At 50.7% G+C, this 22,980-nt stretch overlaps 1 protein-coding gene across 4 annotated transcripts in view; it reads right to left on the bottom strand.

Annotated features, from left to right (window-relative positions):
* Positions 1-399: 399 nt before the first annotated feature.
* TP53BP2 (tumor protein p53 binding protein 2) overlaps positions 400-22,980 on the bottom strand; it is a 53,816-nt gene continuing 31,235 nt past the window's right edge. For all 4 annotated transcript variants that reach the window (XM_088461855.1, XM_088461854.1, XM_088461856.1 and 1 more), the window contains 8 exons: positions 22,209-22,357; positions 20,631-21,045; positions 19,654-20,462; positions 14,733-14,870; positions 13,062-13,195; positions 12,349-12,515; positions 9,695-9,897; positions 400-962 (listed from right to left, as the gene is read on the bottom strand). In XM_088461855.1, coding sequence (XP_088317981.1) covers positions 921-962; positions 9,695-9,897; positions 12,349-12,515; positions 13,062-13,195; positions 14,733-14,870; positions 19,654-20,462; positions 20,631-21,045; positions 22,209-22,357 — 2,057 coding nt within the window. In that variant the 3' untranslated portion in view covers positions 400-920. The remainder of the gene's footprint in view (positions 963-9,694; positions 9,898-12,348; positions 12,516-13,061; positions 13,196-14,732; positions 14,871-19,653; positions 20,463-20,630; positions 21,046-22,208; positions 22,358-22,980) is intronic.

Below are 22,980 nucleotides of genomic sequence, written 5' to 3'. Positions count from 1 at the left end.
GTTCGTCAGGGCCATGGAGGTCTACATGGTGCCCACTAATTAGACCGTGGAGTCTCTGATTTGAAATTTTGGTTTAAGCAAATTCACTCAGGATGTCTTCCAGTGTCTAAACCAGCACTGATCTGAAGGCACAGGCTGGTATGTTCTAGTGGGGGGGCAGGCAGAGCTTCAACAGAAGAGCAGCGAGTCAGGATCAACTGTCACACTGCACCTGCACTGACAGTTACTCATTTCCTCCCAGCACATTCTCATATACCATGTTCTCCAATGTATAAAACCGAGACTGCAGCTGTAAATCAAGGTCCATTCTTCAACCTGGGCAACACCATGTACCCCAGCTTAGTTCCTTATAATCACTTCCAATCAGCAATTTACACATCACAACTTGACATTTTTTATTAAAATCTTTTCCTTTTACGCTTACATGGTATTTCTAAGCTACATATTTTTTTGGAAATAAGGAAAAAAATATAAATATAAAACAATGTTTTAGTAAAATACTGAAAATATAGAAATGGGTCACAAAATGTATACGCCTTATATTAGTGATAAAAATAAAATGACTCTTGAGTCAACATTCATAGAAAGTGGTCCATACACGGACCGATGGAGAAACGGCCTCCCTGCTCTACTCCAACGCGGGAATGTCCAGGAGCGGAGATTTAGGAATGAGCCCCAGTCACAAACTGATAAGGACGATTGATAAGGTAGCGCAGGCGGCATTTTCAGAGAGTTTATAGACGCAGAAGCCATTGTGAGTCCATTCAGCAGCGGAAATCCAATCCATGGTATGTATGTATGTGCAGGCGAAGCCAATGTCACATTCCTTCACTTGTTTGGCAAACGTACTTTGTTCTCAATTATCTCTATCTAGGTGTTTCTGGGAAGGTTCCTCATCGCGGCACTTCCCACACTAGGGTTTAAGCCAAAGTTCTTTGTCTTGGTTTAATTCTTGGGTAGAGCTGAAGAAAAAATAAATATTACAAAGTTGATAGAACCAGATAAGACTCAAAAATATGCAACAACATAGCCAAATTCATAATACAGAAGAACAGGCAACGTTTAAAGGGGGGAATTGCTTCACATCCCTTAGCGGGGTCCAGGAAAACTTGCGATGCTCTGCAGTACGTAGAAAAAGGAGGGGGGGTTTAACCAGCTATTGTTCCTCAGCACACTGAATAATACTTGCAACAATATATGAAGACTATATGGTCATAGAAATCAGAGATGATAGTTGCATGCATTTGCAAATACATGGGAAGCTGCTAGGCCACGTCACGGCTTCTCTGTCACTAGCAGTCCCTAACACTAAGGGGTTCACATCCGGGGCGCAGTGCACCCCGAAAAACGTCCAGCCCAGGATCCCCCTCACACGAAAAATGGAAAAAGAGGGACAGTGCAGTGTAAACTATAGCAGTGTAAGACTAATTAATGTGTTGGAAAAAGGGGGTAAAATATGTGAATTTTACACCCGAACGCTCACCCCAAATGTAAAAACAGGATTGTGGTACTTACCGATAAATCCCTTTCTCCGATTCCACAGGGGACACTGGAGTTCAAGACAGTGGGGTATAGACGGTGGTAGAGTAGAGCCTGGCAACTTAAATAATTTAGAAGTGTGACTGGCTCCTCCCCCTCTATGCCCCATCAGCCCCAGTTTAAGAACTGAGCCCGAGAGGAGACGGAGGACAACAGGAAAACGAGGAGAAGACCACAGAACGGAACAAGACCAACTGAAGGAGAACAGAGGAAACCACTGCAGGGAACACATGCAGTCACACAACTATATAAAGACCCACAACAGGCAGGTACGCTGCGCCGGGCGAGCGTCCAGTGTCCCCTGTGGAATCGGAGAAAGGGATTTATCGGTAAGTACCAAAATCCTGTTTTCTCCTTCATCCACTACGGGACACTGGAGTTCAAGACAGTGGGGACGTCCCAAAGCCAACCTCCCGGGTTGGAAGCGCGGAGAACATGCCGACCCTTCGGCCAACCGAACAGGGACCGCATAGAGCCGGAGGTTCAACGGAAGGCAAGAGCTGAGAATCAAGTGTCGTGAGCCAGGAGACAAACAGAACTCCGTGCGGAACAGACACAGAATACCACAACGTACAGTAATCGAATGGAATAAGCGGCTAGCGAGAAAACACCCTCAGATGAGAAGCATCAGAACACTGTAAACTCAGCTGAAAACAGACCAAGCCAGACTGTTGGGAGCAGAGAACTCCAACCAGAATCCATAGGAGAAGGGCAGTAACCCGAGAAGAAACCTCGAGGAAACCATACCAGATTCGGAAACAGGAAGCTGCCACATTTTGCAGATAGCAGAATACCAGCACTGCTGGACATAACTCAAATAGATAGAAGTATAACGATACCAATCCACAAAAACAGAGAGTCCACAGACTCCTCACAAAGAGTATACAGGGAGGTAAAAGTTAAGGCCGCACAGTCACCCTGAACCCTTCTGAAAGTCCAACTACTACAAAGTTGTTAACCAGCGGAAGGATGAGACCATAGAAAACTCCAACGAGTGGAGATCACCCTGGGCATGAGGCCGAGGCGGCTTCGAGAGGATTGAGATTACAATACCTTTCAGAGGGTCAGACCGCAGTACAACCCATTCTGAGAACAGGAATAAACCAGCAACTGAAACCCTGACGCTAAAGAGAAAACAACGGACAACTTCCAACATGATGGAAGTGCATAGGCAGTAGTAACTGCTGGCCTGAACATAGCATGAGAAAAACCAGGAAGATACCAGTCAGTATGATAAAAATATCAACAGATACTGAACAGGAAACCCACCAGGCCCCCTGAGTGGAACATAGTGACTGTCACACTTCTATGTAAAGATGTGCAGTAGCCCAGAGATGTGCTTTGGTCCATAACGCCAACAGATTCTAGTAGAATTGGTTCTCAATGTTGTAACTATGCACCCACACTCCAGGAAAATTCTAAAGTGTAGAGCCAACTGATTAAAAGAGCGGATGGCTGCTAGGAGGCAGTAAGGGAGAAGAACTCTATGTATGTCAGTTTACATGAAATAGGAGCCTCTACCGAGGCATTAGTGGGTAAGCTCTCACCTGTGAGCGACCAGAAGCCCTCTGGCCCGAAATGTAGAATGTCACTGACCTGTTCTATCGCAAAGCAACCCGCCACATTAGGAATAGAGAGTAGCTTCAGTGGGCTAAGACCAATGCCCTACAGCACGTACTTCAGTCTGGAGATGTGCAGTAGAAAATACTGTGGAAACTAGCAGAATTTTAGTGGAGACAAGAAGGTCGTAAAACAGGACTCTATACCTGAGCCTGTTCCATTAGAGACGTGTATCTGTAGATTATACTTATACCCCAAAAACGGTCTGCTAGTTTAAGTATGTGTAAATGTGTATTATGCCCACCAATCTAATTAATTGTACCCAAGGGCCCTTTAGACTCATTCTATTGAGATATGCGACAATAATATGGAGTACCGGAATCGATACTGAGAAGGGTACCTGTACTTAGACATAGAACTCGTTAGTTATCCCAAGCAAAGAAGGGAGATATCAGTAGTGATAACCCCAGTAGGGTTAAACAGAAAACAGGTTTTTGTTTCCCAATTATTAGGAAATATACATACAAGGAATGGGCGTCTTACAAGTTTGCTACCAAGTCCATCACTGTAATGATAATAGGTCCACCGAAACGGGGAGCCATAGATATAGACTGACATGAACCAAGCTATATAAGTATATATCCTTATATACATGCGACATGTCTAGGGTCCATACTAGAAGCAATGCCTTAGGGAATTGTGACTATCACTATGTAAGCTGCAGCACATGACTTTAAATTATAGAGCCACCATATAATATGTATGGATATAGCCTACAGCTTCTGGTAATCCCAGGCAGCTTCCCATGCGTGGTATTATAGGTAACCTAATGCTTGTGGAAGTATAGGCCTCCTACACATATACATGTATATACACACACAACCCAATCCCCCGGGAAAGAGATCGTGTTAAGCGGAGTTATTGTACCAACTACCGCATCAGGAGTCCAGCCTCCAATCGCAGCCTTCTATCAATATGCTAGGTATCAGACATAAAACTGATAAGAACATATCCTACCCCTGCTCTTATGGTAAGGATAAGAAGCGATATCCACATATGCATACGCATACCTACATACAAATTTAGTAGGTGACGATAATATTGTAAAATTAGAACATGAGCAAAAATTAAAGCCATGGAAGGAACTGAGCCCAAGGACAAAATTCACTCCAGCATGTATATGTTCTACTGCAGGGCTAGTATAAATACAATAAATATATATATATATATATATATATATATATATATATATATATATATATACACACACACACACATACATATACACATACCATACACGTGGCTTACCCCCACGCAGGGGGACTGCTCATGTACCGCGTGTGGCCGTCACTCTGCTACTGCGCAGGGGCAGGATATGTTAGCTGCGTGCTGTCCCAGACTGGTTACGATCCTGGGACCTTTCTGTTACAGGTGTACTCGCCTTAGCAGGTGAGCCATTTTAGCGCCAGATTAACCCATTTTTCAAAGTGGGAATCAAAAAGACTACCTCAGTGCTGTGAGGCAGTAATGCCAACAACTACACTAGCCGCACGTTACTAACCTCTTCCTGTATGTGCTGCCGAAGGGAACACATGAGATATAAATAGATGCACGTATGCATACCTTCTAAGGTAAGCACAGAAAACTGGTGAAAGGTTTTAAGACCAGCCTATAATGTAGTATATGTGCTGCCACATATATGCATGGGAAGATACTGCCCCTCTTTAAGGCGAGCCCATGTGAGGCATAAGCCTGGGGATGGGACGCCAAAATGTGCTAACCCTGGGTGAAGGGTATGCTATAACCATAAGTTCTGGCAGCAGCACCAGAACAGTAGAGCTAATACACCATGAGGCTATGATACTTCACAGGCTGAGATACCAAGTCATTAGATTAAGCTAGGCGCCCTTTGTTATAGAACGAAGGGAAGCCTGCCAAGCGGCGCTGCATTGGCGGGACTGTCTCGTCAACCCCTTGATACATCGACTGAACTGGCCTCTTTCAGAACCGCCTAACGTGGTGTTATGGTGTAAAAGGGAATTGGGCTAGTTCCCATACAGCTAGCAACCAGCTATGCATTGTAGCTAGCACTAGACAGGGCCTCCCCTACCTTTTGCGCTGAAGCACACCCAGTGTGGTAGGCGTAAGAGACCCACGCTAAAGCACTCCCTGCTGCAGGTAGTGCACTGAGCTATCATGCTTGTGTGCAGTAGTAACTACAGTCCTTAAAAGGGAAGCAGGGGGCGCTGTTTGTTCATGAATACCGCACTGTGCGTGTGCAAACTGCTACACACCAGTCAGTACAGAGCTGCTAGCCCCCTTAATAGTATAAAGCGGTGATGCTGTCCTGCTGTGACAGGAGTGTGATGGTCATACAGCGCTGCATCGGGGAGCTGCATTGTGCTGGTATAACGTAGGGCTAATAGCCCTATGTGCTAACAGGGAAGCCTGCTCAGCCCAGCCAGGAGCTGCGGGACGCGGCATCTCCTCCTGAGATTTAGATGAGGAGCGTTGCTAATTTTTAAGACCAGCCTAAGCAAAGACAGTGCTATCGGCACCGGGAGAACATACAAACTCCACACACCAAGAGCCGTGGAGAGATCCAAGCCCTGCGCTGATACTTATTTTGTAGCTAGCACTATACTCTGCTTCTACTTTTGTGCTAGCAGCACTCCCAGCATGGGAGGGGGAGGGAGTCGCGTAGGATACCCACGCTAATTAACCCTGTTGCAGGAGTTAGGAGGCAGCCACGCTCATTCAGGGACTGGTCTGTACTGCATCTTTAACCAGCGGCAGGCAGTGGTGGCTGCCCCGCTGGTTGGGCTGTTGCGCGCCCGCGATTAGGGCCGCGAAGGGGGCGTGGCTTTGCCCCGAGTGCGGCCGCCATTTTAATACTGGGGTGGCTGCTGATGCTTGCTCTAGATGCGGCAGGATGCCCTCCCAGGTACCTCTGAGGTCCCTTCACGGGGGGACTAATGCAGCAGCTCTAAAGGACCGGCAGACCGCGCTGCTCTCAGATGAGGGATTAGAGCACGAGCCCGACTACAGATGGCGCGGCTATTATGCATGATGCGCCCTTCCCTAAAATACCGGCTATCAGTGTGTGTGTGCGCGTGCACTGTAAGGCTCGCCTCTGCCCACTTACTAGGAAAAAGTGGGCTGGGCGTAATGTAGGGAAGACAACCTTCCTCCCGGCCCTTCTGAGCGGGGTACGGGAGTCATCAGCAGACACATTTATGAGGCTGGGCCCTTGTTCTCAATAAGGGAAGCCTCTTTACGCGGGTACTCCTGCTACCAAGGATCGCGCTGCTTGTCAGCGCTGCACTGCCTCATGTAAAGGGACGCGTCTGGCCTCCTGAAGCCGGCCATTACCCTACCAGTGGCAGATGGCAGGACCTCGTCTGTGCTGCACTATTTAGTGAGCAGCGGTGCGGCGTCTGTCATTTGTGTGATCTTACTCACACCGCCCAGCGTTTCTACACCCATATAGAGAAGGGAGGATCTCAGTGACAGTCACGGAATCACTGCCGCTTAACACGCACTTGCAGGGGCCCGCGCTCCATCCCCTCGTTAATAGGAGGGGGATGGCTAGGAATAAGCCAGAGACCCGGACGCTGACTGTCGAGTGCAGCGGCAGGTCTCGTCAGCAGCTCCGACACTATCACGTTCACTGGCAGGGGGAAGGAGCCGTGTGTGACAGCCATACAGTGTGCGCTGTCCCTGAGCCCAGCGTTTTGGCCCACCACTCCAGCTAGTCAGGAGTGGTGGGATATACTTACGGACTGCTGCGGCCGGGTTGCTGGGCTGGGGGGCAAATGAGGAAACCCGGACACGAACCGGTTTCAGTTGTGGCGGGTCCTCATGGAGTCCGATGACTCTGTTTAAAGTCCCCCCTCAGGGTCACCGGACACAGACTGCAGTAGCCGTGTGGTGCCCTCCCGGCGGCTCCCACGTAGCAGGCAGACTGCCACAGTAAGCAGCCTGCCTGTCCTCAGCTTGTTAAATAAAAAACAAAAATTATATGAGAAAGGCTGGAGACCGGCTCTCTCGGGCACATTCTAAAAACTGGGGCTGATGGGGCATAGAGGGGGAGGAGCCAGTTACACTTCAGAATTATTTAAGGTGCCAGGCTCTACTCTACCACCGTCTATACCCCACTGTCTTGAACTCCAGTGTCCCCTAGTGGATGAAGGAGAAATATACCAATTATAAGGCCTCCTGATAAAGGCACATACATAAATGCATCCACATTGAGAGTCAGCTTACCTGGGAGTCAACCCTGGGAACTCCAACTAGCACTACTAGAACCAGCATGCCCTACTAATGCTGGCTCCTTCATGCCATACATTTGACAAAATTTATATGTGCCTTTATCAGGAGGCCTTATAATTGGTATAATTTACATTTGGGGTGAGCGTTCGGGCGTAAAACCCCCGGGGCTGGTCTGGCTGGGCCCCCTCATGGCATCACCACTTAATACACATAGTTGCTTTTTACATCATATATTATGTTTGTATTTTTTTTCATGTAATAATTCACATATATTTTAACCCCTTTTTCCAACACTCATTAATTAGTCTTACACAGCTATACTTTACACTGCACTGTCACTCTTTTTCCATTTTTCGTGTGATGCCCTGGGCTGGACGTTTTTCAGGGTGCACTGCGCCCCGGACGTGAACCCCTTAGTGTTAGGGACTGCTGGTAACAGAGAAGCCGTGACGTGGCCTAGCAGCTTCCCATGTATTTGCAAATGCATGCAACTAATATCTCTGATTTCTATGACCATATAGTCTTCATATATTGTTGCAGGTGCTATTCAGTGTGCTGAGGAACAATAGGGGGTTAAACCCCCCTCCTTTTTCTACTTAGTATGACCCCTCCCTTTCATGCACCTGATTAGTGCTGCTAGATTGATTGAGCAGCTGCCATTTGTTGTTTGGATGCTCTGCAGTACCCCAACTGCCCAATATGTGAGCCACTGAGCATAATGGCGAAGATCAACAGGACTTTACTAGTAAGTGAATTACCCCCTAAAGCTGGCCACACACTAGACCAACTTACAGCCAACCAGCCAACTTGTTGATTGGTTGGAATGAAAATCTGGGAAGGAATGGGAGTAAATGAGGATCAGCAATTTGCTCCTAAATGCCAGAAAACAGATAAAAATGGTCGTCAGACAAATTTGTTAACTCTTTGATCTACACAATTTTTTCAAATAACAGTTTTTGTCCATTTTCCGGCGTTTGGGAGCAAATTGCTGATTGTCATTTGCTTTCATCCCTTACCAGGTTTTCATTCCAACCAATCAACTAGTTGGCTGGTTGGATGAAAGTTGGTCTAGTGTGTGGCCGGCTTTAGAGTGTAAACTAAGATGAGATGTCTGTCCAACTATGAGCCGTATTCAATTTGAGCGGACCCGCGATACTTTTCCGCCTCCCGGACTTTTCCCCTACATCGCGTGTTTTGTAGGCTGAAAAGTATCGTGAACGTGCCTGCTTTACCCCGTATTCAATTTGAAAGTGCGCGAAAACGGGACCCGGCCAATCTTAAACAAGCGGAAAGTCCTGTCAGATTTGCAGAAATCAGCCAGAGACCCCCCAATAGATGCTCTGACATGGGGGTTCCCTATGGTACCCCCCGATTTGAGTTGCTGAAGGTATTTGGTGTTTGTAAACGGGCTCAATAGCTGCTAAATAGCGTTTTTCTATAAGTGATGCAGAATAGTATTCTGGAGGCTTTTTTGCAGAAAATAACTTATCCCAACACATTTGGGGGACGTGAAAATGGGGGTCAGCATATTTATAGTTGCTAAAGTTAAGTTGAAAAAAAAATCGTGAAAAATCCACCTTCCGCAAGCCCCTGATTCAGAGCCGGACGCTATTTGCGAAAAAGGGGCCGGCTATTTAAATAGAGCGCTCGCTCTTTGCGGTCTGTTGACGCCTCTATGTCTGAACGAGCGAACGAAACATGCGCTCGCTATTTTTTAAAAACGCCCCCTGGCCGCTCGCATCCTACGTCATCTCCGCTATTTATTAGATTAATCGAGTACATCAAAAGGCGTCTGAACTGCTCGCAGTGCTTGTGGTAGCATTTCCCTACCGCAATCATGCGAGCAGTTCAGGCTAAAAGACAACCAAGTGACGTGGACGATGACGCTGCTTTGTTAATTATACACACCCTTAAAACGCCCGTTTTCACCGTTTGGCACGCCTGCGTTCGGATCTCCACTCCCCGTTTTCAAGCACTTTCCCCTGTTACCACCCACACACACCTCCTCATGTCACTCAAAATAGCAGGCATTCGCTATTTAGCGAACAAACGATTTTCGGCCGCACTGACTGGTTCGCGCATGCGTATTACGATCCGTACGCATGCGCAGTTGGGCAAACATCGCTCGGAACGAACGAGAGGCCGCTTACGAGCGGCTCTGAATCAGGCCCTGTGTCTCTTCCAATTGAATCTCTACTACACGGCTGGTGGACGTTCATGTACTGAAACACGAACTGTGATCCTAAATCCACACTACGGCATTCTGTGCAATGGGCACGTGGACTATATGACAGAAACGACAGCGGATGGAAACGGTACGTACCCCGAGAAGGTTGCGTGGGACGTATCCTTCCTTGTCTTGTAGGCGAACCCACCACCATTCTGTTTCATCTTCATCCTCTCTGCGCAGAACACTCATACAGTCCCCTTCTCTCAGGCTCAGCTCGTCGTCGTCACTCTCCGGCTCATAGTCCCACAAAGCGTAGATAACGCCGCGATTCATGATCCCCATCTTCTCCTGTACGCCTGTGGATACAACACGCTGTATGTTATAGTACGTCATTGGGAAGAGCATCCTATCTGGAGGACGGCTTTGGATCTAGGGGCTTCTGCCATAACCCTGTATACGGGACTGGGGACTACGTAGCTGCTGTACACACACTGTCCTCTTCTCTTGTGTAATATGACAATCTGGGGCCACAAGCAGTAACATACTCACATCCTCAATGACATGTCTCTAAAGTCATTCTGCTGTAGAACTACAAGCCCCAGCATACTATGCGAGCCAAAGCTAGACTGGCATGCTGGGACCTGTAGTTCCACAAGAGATGGAGAGAGAAAGACCGGCTTAGCACTTGGAGATATACAGGAGCAGAAAGGAATTGCTGGGACTTGTGCTTCCACGGCAGAGGAGCGGATATAGGCTGCCTGGGTTGTTCTACATTCACTGAAGCCATCGCACTCTCACACACTAAACAGATTACATTACCGTCTTCCTGGCATTTATTTCAGTAATGTGTAATGGGATTAGTTCCTCTCAAGCATTGTGTCAGTCTACTATAGAGTAAATGTAAGCGATCACTTGTGAGTAATCTAATCAGCACACAGACGATTATTTTCTCAGCCCCAAGCAGTGAAAGCCGGAGGCCTATAATATGTCACATTCCTGTCTATCGCCAGGAATACACGCAGGCGCTAGTACGCGCACTGGGAGCCGGCTACTGCAGCCGCTAGTACGCGCACTGGGAGCCGGCTACTGCAGCCGCTAGTACGCGCACTGGGAGCCGGCTACTGCAGCCGCTAGTACGCGCACTGGGAGCCGGCTACTGCAGCCGCTAGTACGCGCACTGGGAGCCGGCTACTGCAGCCGCTAGTACGCGCACTGGGAGCCGGCTACTGCAGCCGCTAGTACGCGCACTGGGAGCCGGCTTACTGCAGCCGCTAGTACGCGCACTGGGAGCCGGCTTACTGCAGCCGCTAGTACGCGCACTGGGAGCCGGCTTACTGCAGCCGCTAGTACGCGCACTGGGAGCCGGCTTACTGCAGCCGCTAGTACGCGCACTGGGAGCCGGCTTACTGCAGCCGCTAGTACGCGCACTGGGAGCCGGCTTACTGCAGCCGCTAGTACGCGCACTGGGAGCCGGCTTACTGCAGCCGCTAGTACGCGCACTGGGAGCCGCTTACTGCAGCCGCTAATACGCGCACTGGGAGCCGCCTACTGCAGCCGCTAATACGCGCACTGGGAGCCGCCTACTGCAGCCGCTAATACGCGCACTGGGAGCCGCCTACTGCAGCCGCTAATACTCGCACTGGGAGCCGCCTACTGCAGCCGCTAATACACGCACTGGGAGCCGCCTACTGCAGCCGCTAATACGCGCACTGGGAGCCAGCTACTGCAGCCGCTAATACGCGCACTGGGAGCCAGCTACTGCAGCCGCTAATACGCGCACTGGGAGCCAGCTACTGCAGCCGCTAATACGCGCACTGGGAGCCAGGAGCAGCGGTGATGGGTGACTGAGCTGCTCCGATATTTTAGCGTCACTGAGCAGCGGTCCGTAGTGGCTGGGGGGCTGCCCTGCAGCTCTCGGGGCGCTAGGCAAGCGTGATGAGAACGGGAGTCTGACATGCAGTCACACACCCAAAACGCCATTCATCAGGGAGCGTGGCTTAGTGGGCTGAAGCCACACCTTTTTTGCATGTCTTCGGCAAATGGATGGAGACAACTGATGAGGGGGTGAAAGGGTGACACCAACCCCAGTGACGCCTCTGCCACAAGCTTCTGTACCAAATAATATTAGCGATATTGTATAATCCCATCAGGAACCCATTATACCGACAAACGACTTCCCTAGAACCTCACATATCCTCCTACAGCAGGACCTCATAGCCTCCAAACCGGCCTCCTTAAAGTGCAAAGCTCCACCTTCACTGACTGGTCTTCCCGCCAGGGTAACGCTGCTCTGGGAACGTCAGATCTGCTATGAATGGATCTGTGAGCACCGGTTATATCAGAGACAACACAGATCATCTGCAAAGCTGGAGATCCCCTCTAACCCTACAGGAGGGACCATCACACACAGAAGCTGGGGCGCGTTTCCTAGTGCCCGGTCAGCCCAAGCTGTTGCCTTAGATCAGTGGTTCCCAAACTTGGTCCTCAAGGTACCCCAACAGTCCAGGTTGTAAGGATATCCGTGGTTAAGCACAGGTGACTGAATTCGTATATCAGTCAACATGATTATACCATCTCTACACAAGCATGGATATCCTTAACACCTGGACTGTTAGGACCCCTTGAGGAGAGAGTATGGGAAACCCTGCCTTAGATAGTCTTCATCCGTCCCCGGAGAGAGCACTTTTCTACCAACCACAGGCTAAAATAGTGCTAGATCGTTAGGAGGTGCGAGAGACGATTCCCCGACAGCACCTAAATACTTCCCACACTCACCCGCAACATAACGGCGCCTCGTCCGCACTTACCGTAGAGAAACTGGGAGCACTGGCTGTACCCTTCCTCCATCTCCTCACATTTGTCGGCAGCCGTCTGTCGGTCACTGTACGTCATGGCAAACACGGCGGCCCCGGACTCCACCAGGAACTTGCATACCTGCACGTTGTTACAGGAGGCGGCGCAGTGGAGCGGTGTCCTGGCATTGCCGGAATAAGACAAAGAACATTAGCCAAGACATCCCTAATACCCTAAGCAGAATATACACTGTGTCCTGCAATAAGTACCCAGCACCACGTGTTACTATGACTGGCGCAGACCTGGCGGACGCTAATGACACAGACACAACTGATGTAAGGATTACTGTTGTTACTCCCAGTGATTGCAGTTATTTGCAGGGCCTGAACTAATTATATTCATGTAAATGCAGCCTATGAATGCACTAGTGCAGGTGTGGCATGCTGGGATGTGTAGTCCCACAGCAGCTAGAGGACTGCTTATTGCCCACCCCTGAACTAGTGACACCGTTGAGGCCTGAGTCCCTTGTGAATTGATGGTGATCGCTGTCACAAATATTGTGCAGCAAAAAAAATGTCCACCTCCAAAGTGCGCAGGCGATCAGTACTCTTTAATAAAAGGTCGCACGTACAGCTTCTCAAGTGCGCACGGTTTTCTGGATTTTTGCAACATTATACAACAGACTTAAATGCACACGTTTTACAGAATATGGCGGAAAGTCGCGTACCAGCCGTCGCTGTCTGCTGCGTTCACATTCACTCCAAACTGTACCAGGAACTTGACAATCTCGGTGTGACCGGCGCACACGGCGTTGTGAAGGGCGGTGATACCTTCGTCATTGGGCTGACTGGGATCTTCCACCTGATATCAGGGCACAGACGGGTGATCAATTCCGGGTATAGATGCAAATTAACATAACAGCGGAGGACATTCAGGAGTCACACTCAGTATATAGTCATAATGGCGACATCACAATGTCTAAATGTTAACATTGGTATCTGAAGAATGTTGACATGTTCACATGTCAACATATGAAATGTCGACATGACATTCTGCATGGGCCGCTAGTGGAGGGTTAGGGCTAGGCTGCGGGAAGAGAGGGTTAAGGTTAGGCTACGGGCGTGGAGGGCTAAGGATACGGGCGTGGAGGGCTAAGGCTACGGGCGTGGAGGGCTAAGGCTACAAGATGGGAGGGTTAGGGTTAAGCACTTGAGAGAGAGCTAGGGTTAGCCTACGGGAGGTGAACGCTACAGCATATTAAACATCGTTGGCGCCGCCAGACCAGGTAAGTCGATGCTGGTCCACCAAGGATGTTTTGTCGACCTCCTAATCACGTCGACATTTCATCAGTGTCTACATCAGGGGTGGGGAACCTTTTTTCTGCTGAGGGCCATTTTGATATATATAACATTATTCGCGGGACTAGTGCAGACCACGCCCCCTTACAGAGGGCGGGGCCACAATCGCCGGTGATTACAGCAATGCCTGGAGCATCCTGAGGATGCTACGGGGAGCTGTAAGGGCAGCGTGTGTGACTATCTGAAGTGTCCTAAGGACACTCCAGGCAGCACTGCTGCATAGATTCTGGCTGCAGGGGGTCGTTCTAAAAAAGCTCAGAGGGCCAGACAAAATGATTCCGCTGGCCTTATACGGCCCTCGGGCCTGGAGGTTCCCCATCCCTTGTCTACATGATGAATGTCAACAAAATATACTAGGCCAGTCTTATAGTAAGGAATGTTGCTGCATGAACTGTGGTACGGTACATAGCTACGCTGGGTCTATAGTGCCATTCCCAGACATCCCTGACAATTCAAAGTAACTGGCTACACTTATCTGTAATTGGTTAAATTAAGGATTCTACTTTGCATTCTACAGAACTATACATTAAAAACAAAATAGGTTGTAATTACACCAACAATGATCTAGAACTCTCAGAGATCAGCGTTTAGCGTTCTCGCGTAGACATGAAACCGTACATACACCATCCGCCTGCTCCTGTAGGACGGGGTCTCTATCCCGTGGATTCTCCCTAATTCTGCATTCAGGGGACAGCCGGTAAATCAGCGGCACAGGAGATAAACTAAGGAGATCGGAAAGTCTCCGCACCAGTATTTACTCTCTGCGTTATAAGTGTTGGGGAGCAGACAGAGAGCGCTGATGAATTTAAGACAATCTTATTTCTTCCCCGGGACTGAAGACGGGTTCTCGGGAGGGACCATCATTATTGGGATTGGGGTAGTAAAAGGACTTCTCCCAAATACTGGAAATGTCTTTTAAACAAATATTAATATGAGAGACACCTATGAACTGATCTGGTTTAGTCAGCGGGACAGAGAACAAAGGGTTACATGTATTAGGGAGTCCTGAAGCTTTGGGACAATAGGGTAACACCACTCACTTCATAGATTATTCTCTGGACGAGGTCAAACTCGCCCTCCAATGAGGAATCCAGGAGCAGGGCGAGCGGGTTGAAGCGCACTCTCATCCCATGAGCGATCCGCTCTGAGCCGTTCTTCCGCAGGTTTGTCCTTTTCCCCTGGAAAGAGAGAGATCACCCGTAACCATACGCTCAGGGAAACCTTATTGGCACAGGTTACGGGTCACGCGGCAGAGATTGGCCGCCGCTTTGTTAGCGGAGCGCAGGGTATAGAAGAATCGCTGCTGCTGTCACGTGTTACTCGTCACATGAGAGCGTTTCCGCATGGACGATGCCGCGTCTTACAGCTCATGTAACAAAGCTGGATCATGTCACCGTTACATCCACCTGTAGCCAATCAGTGATCAGGCCTCGGTCAGACTTTGTGAAAGCTGCATTCTAAGGTCATTCCAAGGACACAGAGTTATAACAGGAGTCTAAAGTACTAACCACACACGCTACTACTCATTTCCACCCCATGCAGCCTCCCCAGGCGATGTGACACATTGTTCTTAACATAAACTATTATTATTACTGCGTTCTGTATCCACACATTTCGGTATCCGTTATTAATCCATTTTACCTTGTACTTCTATGTGCAATACACTGACTGCTGTGTCTGTCTCTCCTGACTGCCACTTCATGGACTCCCTCCTCTACCATCCCTCCCCTGTCTCTCCTGACTGCTGCATCATGGACTCCCTCCTCTACCATCCCTCCCCTGTCTCTCCTGACTGCTGCATCATGGACTCCCTCCTCTACCATCCCTCCCCTGTCCCCTGAGTGCTTCATCATGGACTCCCTGCTCTACCATCCTGACTGCGGCATCATGGACCTCCTCCTCTACCACCCCTCCCGACTGCCTCTACCATCCCTCCAGTCTCTCCTGACTGCTGCATCATGGACTCCCTCCTCTACCATCCCACCCCTGTCTCTCCTGACTGCTGCATCATGGACTCCCTCCTCTACCATCCTGACTGCGGCATCATGGACCTCCTCCTCTACCACCCCTCCCCTGTCCCCTGACTGCAGCATCATGGACTCCCTCCTCTACCATCCCTCCCCTGTCTGCCGCATCATGGACTCCCTACTCTACCATCCCTCCCCTGACTGCCTCATCATGGACTCCCTCCTCTACCATCCCTCCCCTGTCCCCTGACTGCCTCATCATGGACTCCCTACTCTACCATCCCTCCCCTGTCCCCTGACTGCCTCATCATGGAGACCCTACTCTACCATCCCTCCCCTGTCTGCCGCATCATGGACTCCCTCCTCTACCATCCCTCCCCTGACTCCCTCCTCTACCACTCCTCCCGACTGCCGCATCGTGGACTCCCTCCTCTACCATCCCTCTTCTGACTGCCGCATCATGGACTCCTTGCTCTACCATCCCTCCCGTCCCCTGACTGCCTCATCATGGACACCCTACTCTACCATCCCTCCCCTGTCTGCCGCATCATGGACTCCCAACTCTACCATCCCTCCCCTGTCTCTCCTGACTGCTGCATCATGGACTCCCTCCTCTACCATCCCTCCCCTGTCCCCTGAGTGCTTCATCATGGACTCCCTGCTCTACCATCCTGACTGCGGCATCATGGACCTCCTCCTCTACCACCCCTCCCGACTGCCTCTACCATCCCTCCAGTCTCTCCTGACTGCTGCATCACGGACTCCCTCCTCTACCATCCCACCCCTGTCTCTCCTGACTGCTGCATCATGGACTCCCTCCTCTACCATCCTGACTGCGGCATCATGGACCTCCTCCTCTACCACCCCTCCCGACTGCCTCATCATGGACCTCCTCCTCTACCACCCCTCCCGTCCCCTTACTGCCGCATCATGGACCTCCTCCTCTACCATCCCTCCCGTCCCCTTACTGCCGCATCATGGACTTCCTCCTCTACCATCCCTCCCGTCCCCTTACTGCCGCATCAAGGACCTCCTCCTCTACCACCCCTCCCGTCCCCTGACTGCTGCATCATGGACTCCCTCCTCTACCATCCCTCCCCTGTCCCCTGACTGCCTCATCATGTACTCCCTCCTCTACCATCCCTCCCCTGTCCCCTGACTGCCTCATCATGGACTCCCTCCTCTACCATCCCTCCCCTGTCCCCTGACTGCCGCATCATGGACTCCCTCCTCTACCATCCCTCCCCTGTCCCTGACTGCCTCATCATGGACTCCCTCCTCTACCATCCCTCCCCTGTCCCCTGACTGCCTCATCATGGACTCCCTCCTCTACCATCCCTCCCCTGTCCCCTGACTGCCTCATCATGGACTCCCTCCTCTACCATCCCTCCCCTGTCCCCTGACTGCCGCATCATGGACTCCCTACTCTACCATCCCTCCCCTGTCTGCAGCATCTTGGACTCCCTCCTCTACCATCCCTCCCCTGACTGCCTCATCATGGACTCCCTCCTCTACCATCCCTCCCCTGTCCCCTGACTGCCTCATCATGGACTCCCTCCTCTACCATCCTTCCCCTGACTGCCTCATCATGGACTTTCTACTCTACCATCCCTCCCCTGACTGCCGCATCATGGACTCCCTCCTCTACCATCCCTCCCCTGTCCCCAGACTACTGCATCATGGACTCCCTCCTCTACCATCCCTCCCCTGTCCCCAGACTACTGCATCATGGACTCCCTCCTCTACCATCCCTCCCCTGTCCCCTGACTGCAGCATCATGGACTCCCTCCTCTACCATCCCTCCCCTGTCTGCCGCATCATGGACTCCCTACTCTACCATCCCTCCCCTGACTGCCTCATCATGGACTCCCTCCTCTACCATCCCTCCCCTGTCCCCTGACTGCCTCATCATGGACTCCCTACTCTACCATCCCTCCCCTGTCTGCCGCATCATGGACTCCCTCCTCTACCATCCCTCCCCTGACTGCCTCATCATGGACTCCCTCCTCTACCACTCCTCCCGACTGCCGCATCGTGGACTCCCTCCTCTACCATCCCTCTTCTGACTGCCGCATCATGGACTCCCTGCTCTACCATCCCTCCCCTGTCCCCTGACTGCCTCATCATGGACACCCTACTCTACCATCCCTCCCCTGTCTGCCGCATCATGGACTCCCTCCTCTACCATCCCTCCCCTGTCCCCTGACTGCCTCATCATGGACACCCTACTCTACCATCCCTCCCCTGTCTGCCGCATCATGGACTCCCTCCTCTACCATCCCTCCCCTGTCCCCTGACTGCCTCATCATGGACACCCTACTCTACCATCCCTCCCCTGTCTGCCGCATCATGGACTCCCTCCTCTACCATCCCTCCCCTGACTGCCTCATCATGGACTCCCTCCTCTACCACTCCTCCCGACTGCCGCATCGTGGACTCCCTCCTCTACCATCCCTCTTCTGACTGCCGCATCATGGACTCCCTCCTCTACCATCCCTCCCCTGTCTGCTGCATTGTGGACTCCCTCCTCTACCATCCCTCTTCTGACTGCTGCATCATGTACTCCCTACTCTACCATCCCTCCCCTGTCCCGGCTGCCGCATCATGTACTCCCTACTCTACCATCCCTCCCCTGTCCCCTGACTGCTGCATCATGTACTCCCTACTCTACCATCCCTCCCCTGTCTGCTGCATTGTGGACTCCCTCCTCTACCATCCCTCTTCTGACTGCTGCATCATGTACTCCCTACTCTAACCATCCCTCCCCTGTCCCGGCTGCCGCATCATGTACTCCCTACTCTACCATCCCTCCCCTGTCCCCTGACTGCTGCATCATGTACTCCCTACTCTACCATCCCTCCCCTGTCCGCTGCATTGTGGACTCCCTCCTCTACCATCTCTCCCGTCACCCTACTTCCTTATCCCTTTTACTCAGTATCTCTGCCCATTTCTACCTACTGTTCTATTTATTTTCTCTGTAATTCCCCACTGCATTTTGCACATCTATGAATTGCTCATCCTGCCCACTGTAACCTATGTAGTGCGCCCAAGATGGCTGCCTCAACTGGCACTTTCACAGGCAGGATGAATAACCCGTTGAGCTATTTATGCAGGGGGTATCCTCTTAGTCATTGTTCATTTCATCTTTGTATGTCTTATTTCCATTATTGCTTATCGCACACTGTAACCGATGTAGTGCGCCCAATATGGCTGCCACGCCTGGGACTCTCTTGAATGAACAATGCATGGTTCTGATAATTTTGCCAAGATCTCCACTAATATTTTTATCTCCCCCATTATGTGTCATCAATTCCAGGCATTGCCTATACTGCCCAGTGTAATCCTATGAATGTAGTACGCCTAAAATGGCTGCCTCACTTGGTTCCTTTGTGGGTAGAATTAATAATCCTTGTATAGGCTCATACACACTTAACGATATGTGCTCCATGAGCGATATCATTAAGGGTTTCCCCTGCACGGTCGGGCTCAATGTCATTAACAATATCATTCAGTGATGGCACCCTCCCTCATCGAGATCGTCAGGTTGCCCTGCAAGTACAGGCGATGAAAGACATAGTAACGACCTGCGGGAGTGCACATAGTCAACGATGTCTTGCATACAAACTGGACGACATTGAAAGCGATGAATGATGAGGATATCATTCAACTTATAGTCTAGTGTGTATGTGGCATAACTGTTGACCCAAAATGGCCGCCGCACCTTTGTATTATGTTCGTGGTGTCTGTATTTTATGCAAATCTAAACCTCTGTATTATGTTCATACTATCTGCAAAGCACCTTGAGTCCTATTGGAGAAAAGCACTATATAAATTTATTATTAATCATGCCTAGGACCCCATCATTAGAAGTGTCGGGCCCCCGATATGAACTTTGCATGGCCACGTTTTCATGTTACCTCACTAGCAGACCACTGATGGAGGCATGAGGCTAAACCTGAAGTGTGTGTTGTGGACTGAGGCGCACGGTACTTACAGGGGGGAGAGAGAACTGTCCGGTGATCTCTGGAGGTCGCATGCTATTGGAGTCTTCTGCCAGGCTTTCCGGGTCTCCAGCAGTGGGATACGGCGGTGGAGGATAAGGTGGGTACTCCTCAACATAGGGTAGAGACGGCTGTTCCGATTCTGGACTCTGCTCCGGCTTCTCAATTGTAGGCGCAAGAACTTCAAAGGGAATGCCCTCGGGTATACTATCAGGGCCTAGCTGTGGTGAAAGGACCTCTATTTCCTCAGGAAACATAGCTACATCCTCCTCCTCCTCTTCCGGCGGGACAATGTCCAAGACATGTAGAGTCGAAGCGGTTTCTGAGGGAGCTTCAGTCTCCAGGTCCACAGAGACCTGTGCACCTTGGCTCTCCGCCGAGCTCTCAGAGATAGAGGTCACAGAGGTCTGTTTAGGGGCAGAGATGGTCTCCATCGCAGCCAGAGTAGTCCTTTGGTACAGGAGCTTCTGAATGTTCGGCCCATTGGGTCCTTCGGGTTCTGTGATGGAGCTGCGTTTCTTTAGTGGCCTGGGGGCGTTGTAAAGTTTCTTTCGGAGAGCCTCCAAGTCGGCATCGCTCTGATTTCGGTAAGGATTGGACAAGAACGGCAGGAGCTTGGTTGGACTAAGTGGACGGGGGATTCTTTCAGTCTCTGGGTTGTCGCCCGCAGGCGCATGCACCTCGGTCTCTGGCTCAGGGCTGCCCGATTTACCGTGTCCATCTACTAAGGTGCCGTCTGTCAGCAGATTACCGTTGTGCTGGTTCTGACCTCCCGCGCCGCCAATGACTGGTTTACCGTATACTGAAAATAAAGGAAATAATGCACAATTAGACTCTAGCAAACATATAATTTCCTATAGATAGAGCCTCTGTTTCCTGCGTATAACGCAACCTAAGAATAGAGATCGGAGACAATGAAGCAGAAGACCTTACGTCAGAGAGAATTATAGATGTACGACAGTGATCTCACCACTGGGATAATGCTGTCGGGTCTGGGCTCTGCTGAGGGCGTTGTGCACATGGTAGATTTTCCCAGGCGTCTGATGTTGGGTGTACATAGAATAGATGGAACTAGCGGCCACCATCTGAGGTTTGCGGAACGGCGGGGGCGGTGGTTCCTTTGCTGGTTGAGGCGTGAATGGACGAACAGCTACGGCGGGTGGGTTATCCATTTTGGCAGGCGTGGGAGGTTCCTGGCTAGGGGGCGCAGGGACCCTCTGCTGAGACGCCCCCTTCTGTTTGTTTGCAAGCGCCTTAGGCGGGACCAGCTGGGCCTTGGCTTCGGCAGGAGCAGCCTGGGGGGCTTGTCCGTAATAAGGCAGGTGCATCTGTTTAGGTTTTGAAGGGACCGGTGGCGGGACCTTTACCACGTTTTTATTAGATACCTGGGGAGGAAAAAGAAGAGGGAAAAAAGGTGGTAAACAGCCTTTCAGTTATTTGCGCTGTAGACTATAGATATAACAGGCAGTGCCCGTGACGCGTGTTGCCAGTGACTGTGTAGCACCCTTCACCTACACAAAGCCAGGGACAGATTAAGTGGGCACTTTGGGCTGAAAATGATCAAAAATCTATTGTATAAGGAAGAGGTGTGGCCAGTGCTATGTGGGTGTGGCCAGTGCTCTGTGGGCATGGCCAGTGCCATGTGGGCGTGTACACCCCCCTACACTATCAGCCCCAACGTCTCCCTAAATATGCAAAAGCGGGAAAAATGGCCTCATTTTGTGAGGAACATAGGAATACAATATTAATACTTATGGTTTATGGCCGACATGTGGGTGGCTGGCAATCGTGGCGTCAGGCCTGGGGCTGTAGCCCTATCCGCCACATTGTTAATCAGGCCCCGCCCACAGCGGAGGCAGCCAGTCTGACCAACCGATAGTTAGAATGTAGCTAGGGATGATCATTATTGGTTCAGGTGACCTAATGGCTGCCTCCGCACTACGTGACTGATGGCGTCCAGTCACAAGGAAAAGCGTTACCCATAGACAAGAGCGCAGTTTTGTTTAAAGCTTTATAATCTATAACATTAGTGGAATGATCCATCTAGACAGCACGTGAAATAACATCTCTCATCACTTGTTATGCAGAGGTCTCATCATACATTATTGCTGCAGGCTCGCCAAACAGCCCCTCTTGGCGAGCCAAGTCCCATGCGTCGGGCATCTTTTTTGTATCTTTTTACCTGAAAATGCTTAGGTCGCAATGTGATGCGCCAAGGGCACGCCAGGAGATCATGCTGCTTAATTTGATATCTGTGTGCGACGGAGTGTGAATCTGTATACGGAATCCTATGAAGCAGTGTCTGCTGCTTTTTTCCACGTCAATGTTCCGTTGTGCTACAGACGGAGTCACACACAGATATACAAGTGAACCATAAGGTGCATTTTTGGGTAAAAAGATGTGAAGAGGACGCCTGGCACTAGCAGAGTCGCACAGGCCCTGGCGGCTCCCTCGCCGCACATGGCGTACTGAGGCTAGCTGTATGTGTCCCCACGTCTGTACAATTCCATTTCTCCAGTATATGGGGGAGGGGGGATGTACGACATACCTGGACTTCTCTCAGGAGATCTTCACTGCTCTGATTTTTTCTTAATGTTCCAAAATTGGGCGGCCCAGGAGGCGGCTGGACGGAGTCCAACATGGAGCTGGGCCGGGTTTTCTTATCCTTGTCCCGCACAGAGGGATCAGCGTTTCCAGCTGTAATGAAAGGGAACAATTACTCCAAAACCTGAAAGAATTTCATATGGCCCTACGGTAGGAGCTCTTACAGAGTGATGCCCGGGAGCCATACAGACACACACACACGAGCAGTTGCACGCACAAACACACGACCAGTTGCACACACACACACACGACCAGTTGCGCACACACACACACGACCAGTTGCACACGCACACACACACGACCAGTTGCGCGCGCACACACACACGACCAGTTGCACACACACACACACACGACCAGTTGCACACACACACACACACGACCAGTTGCACACACACACACACACGACCAGTTGCACACACACACACACACGACCAGTTGCACACACACACACACACGACCAGTTGCACACACACACACACACGACCAGTTGCACACACACACACACACGACCAGTTGCACACACACACACACACGACCAGTTGCACACACACACACGACCAGTTGCGCACACACACACGACCAGTTGCGCGCACACACACACGACCAGTTGCGCACACACACACGACCAGTTGCGCACACACACACGACCAGTTGCGCACACACACACACGACCAGTTGCGCACACACACACACGACCAGTTGCGCACACACACACG

The sequence above is a fragment of the Taudactylus pleione genome, unplaced genomic scaffold (assembly GCF_031769625.1).
Source record: "Taudactylus pleione unplaced genomic scaffold, aTauple2 ptg001117l, whole genome shotgun sequence".
In the NCBI taxonomy this organism is placed as follows: Eukaryota; Metazoa; Chordata; class Amphibia; order Anura; family Myobatrachidae; genus Taudactylus; species Taudactylus pleione.
Note: the sequence above shows the minus strand (reverse complement) of the source record. Positions and strands in the feature narration are given on the sequence as shown.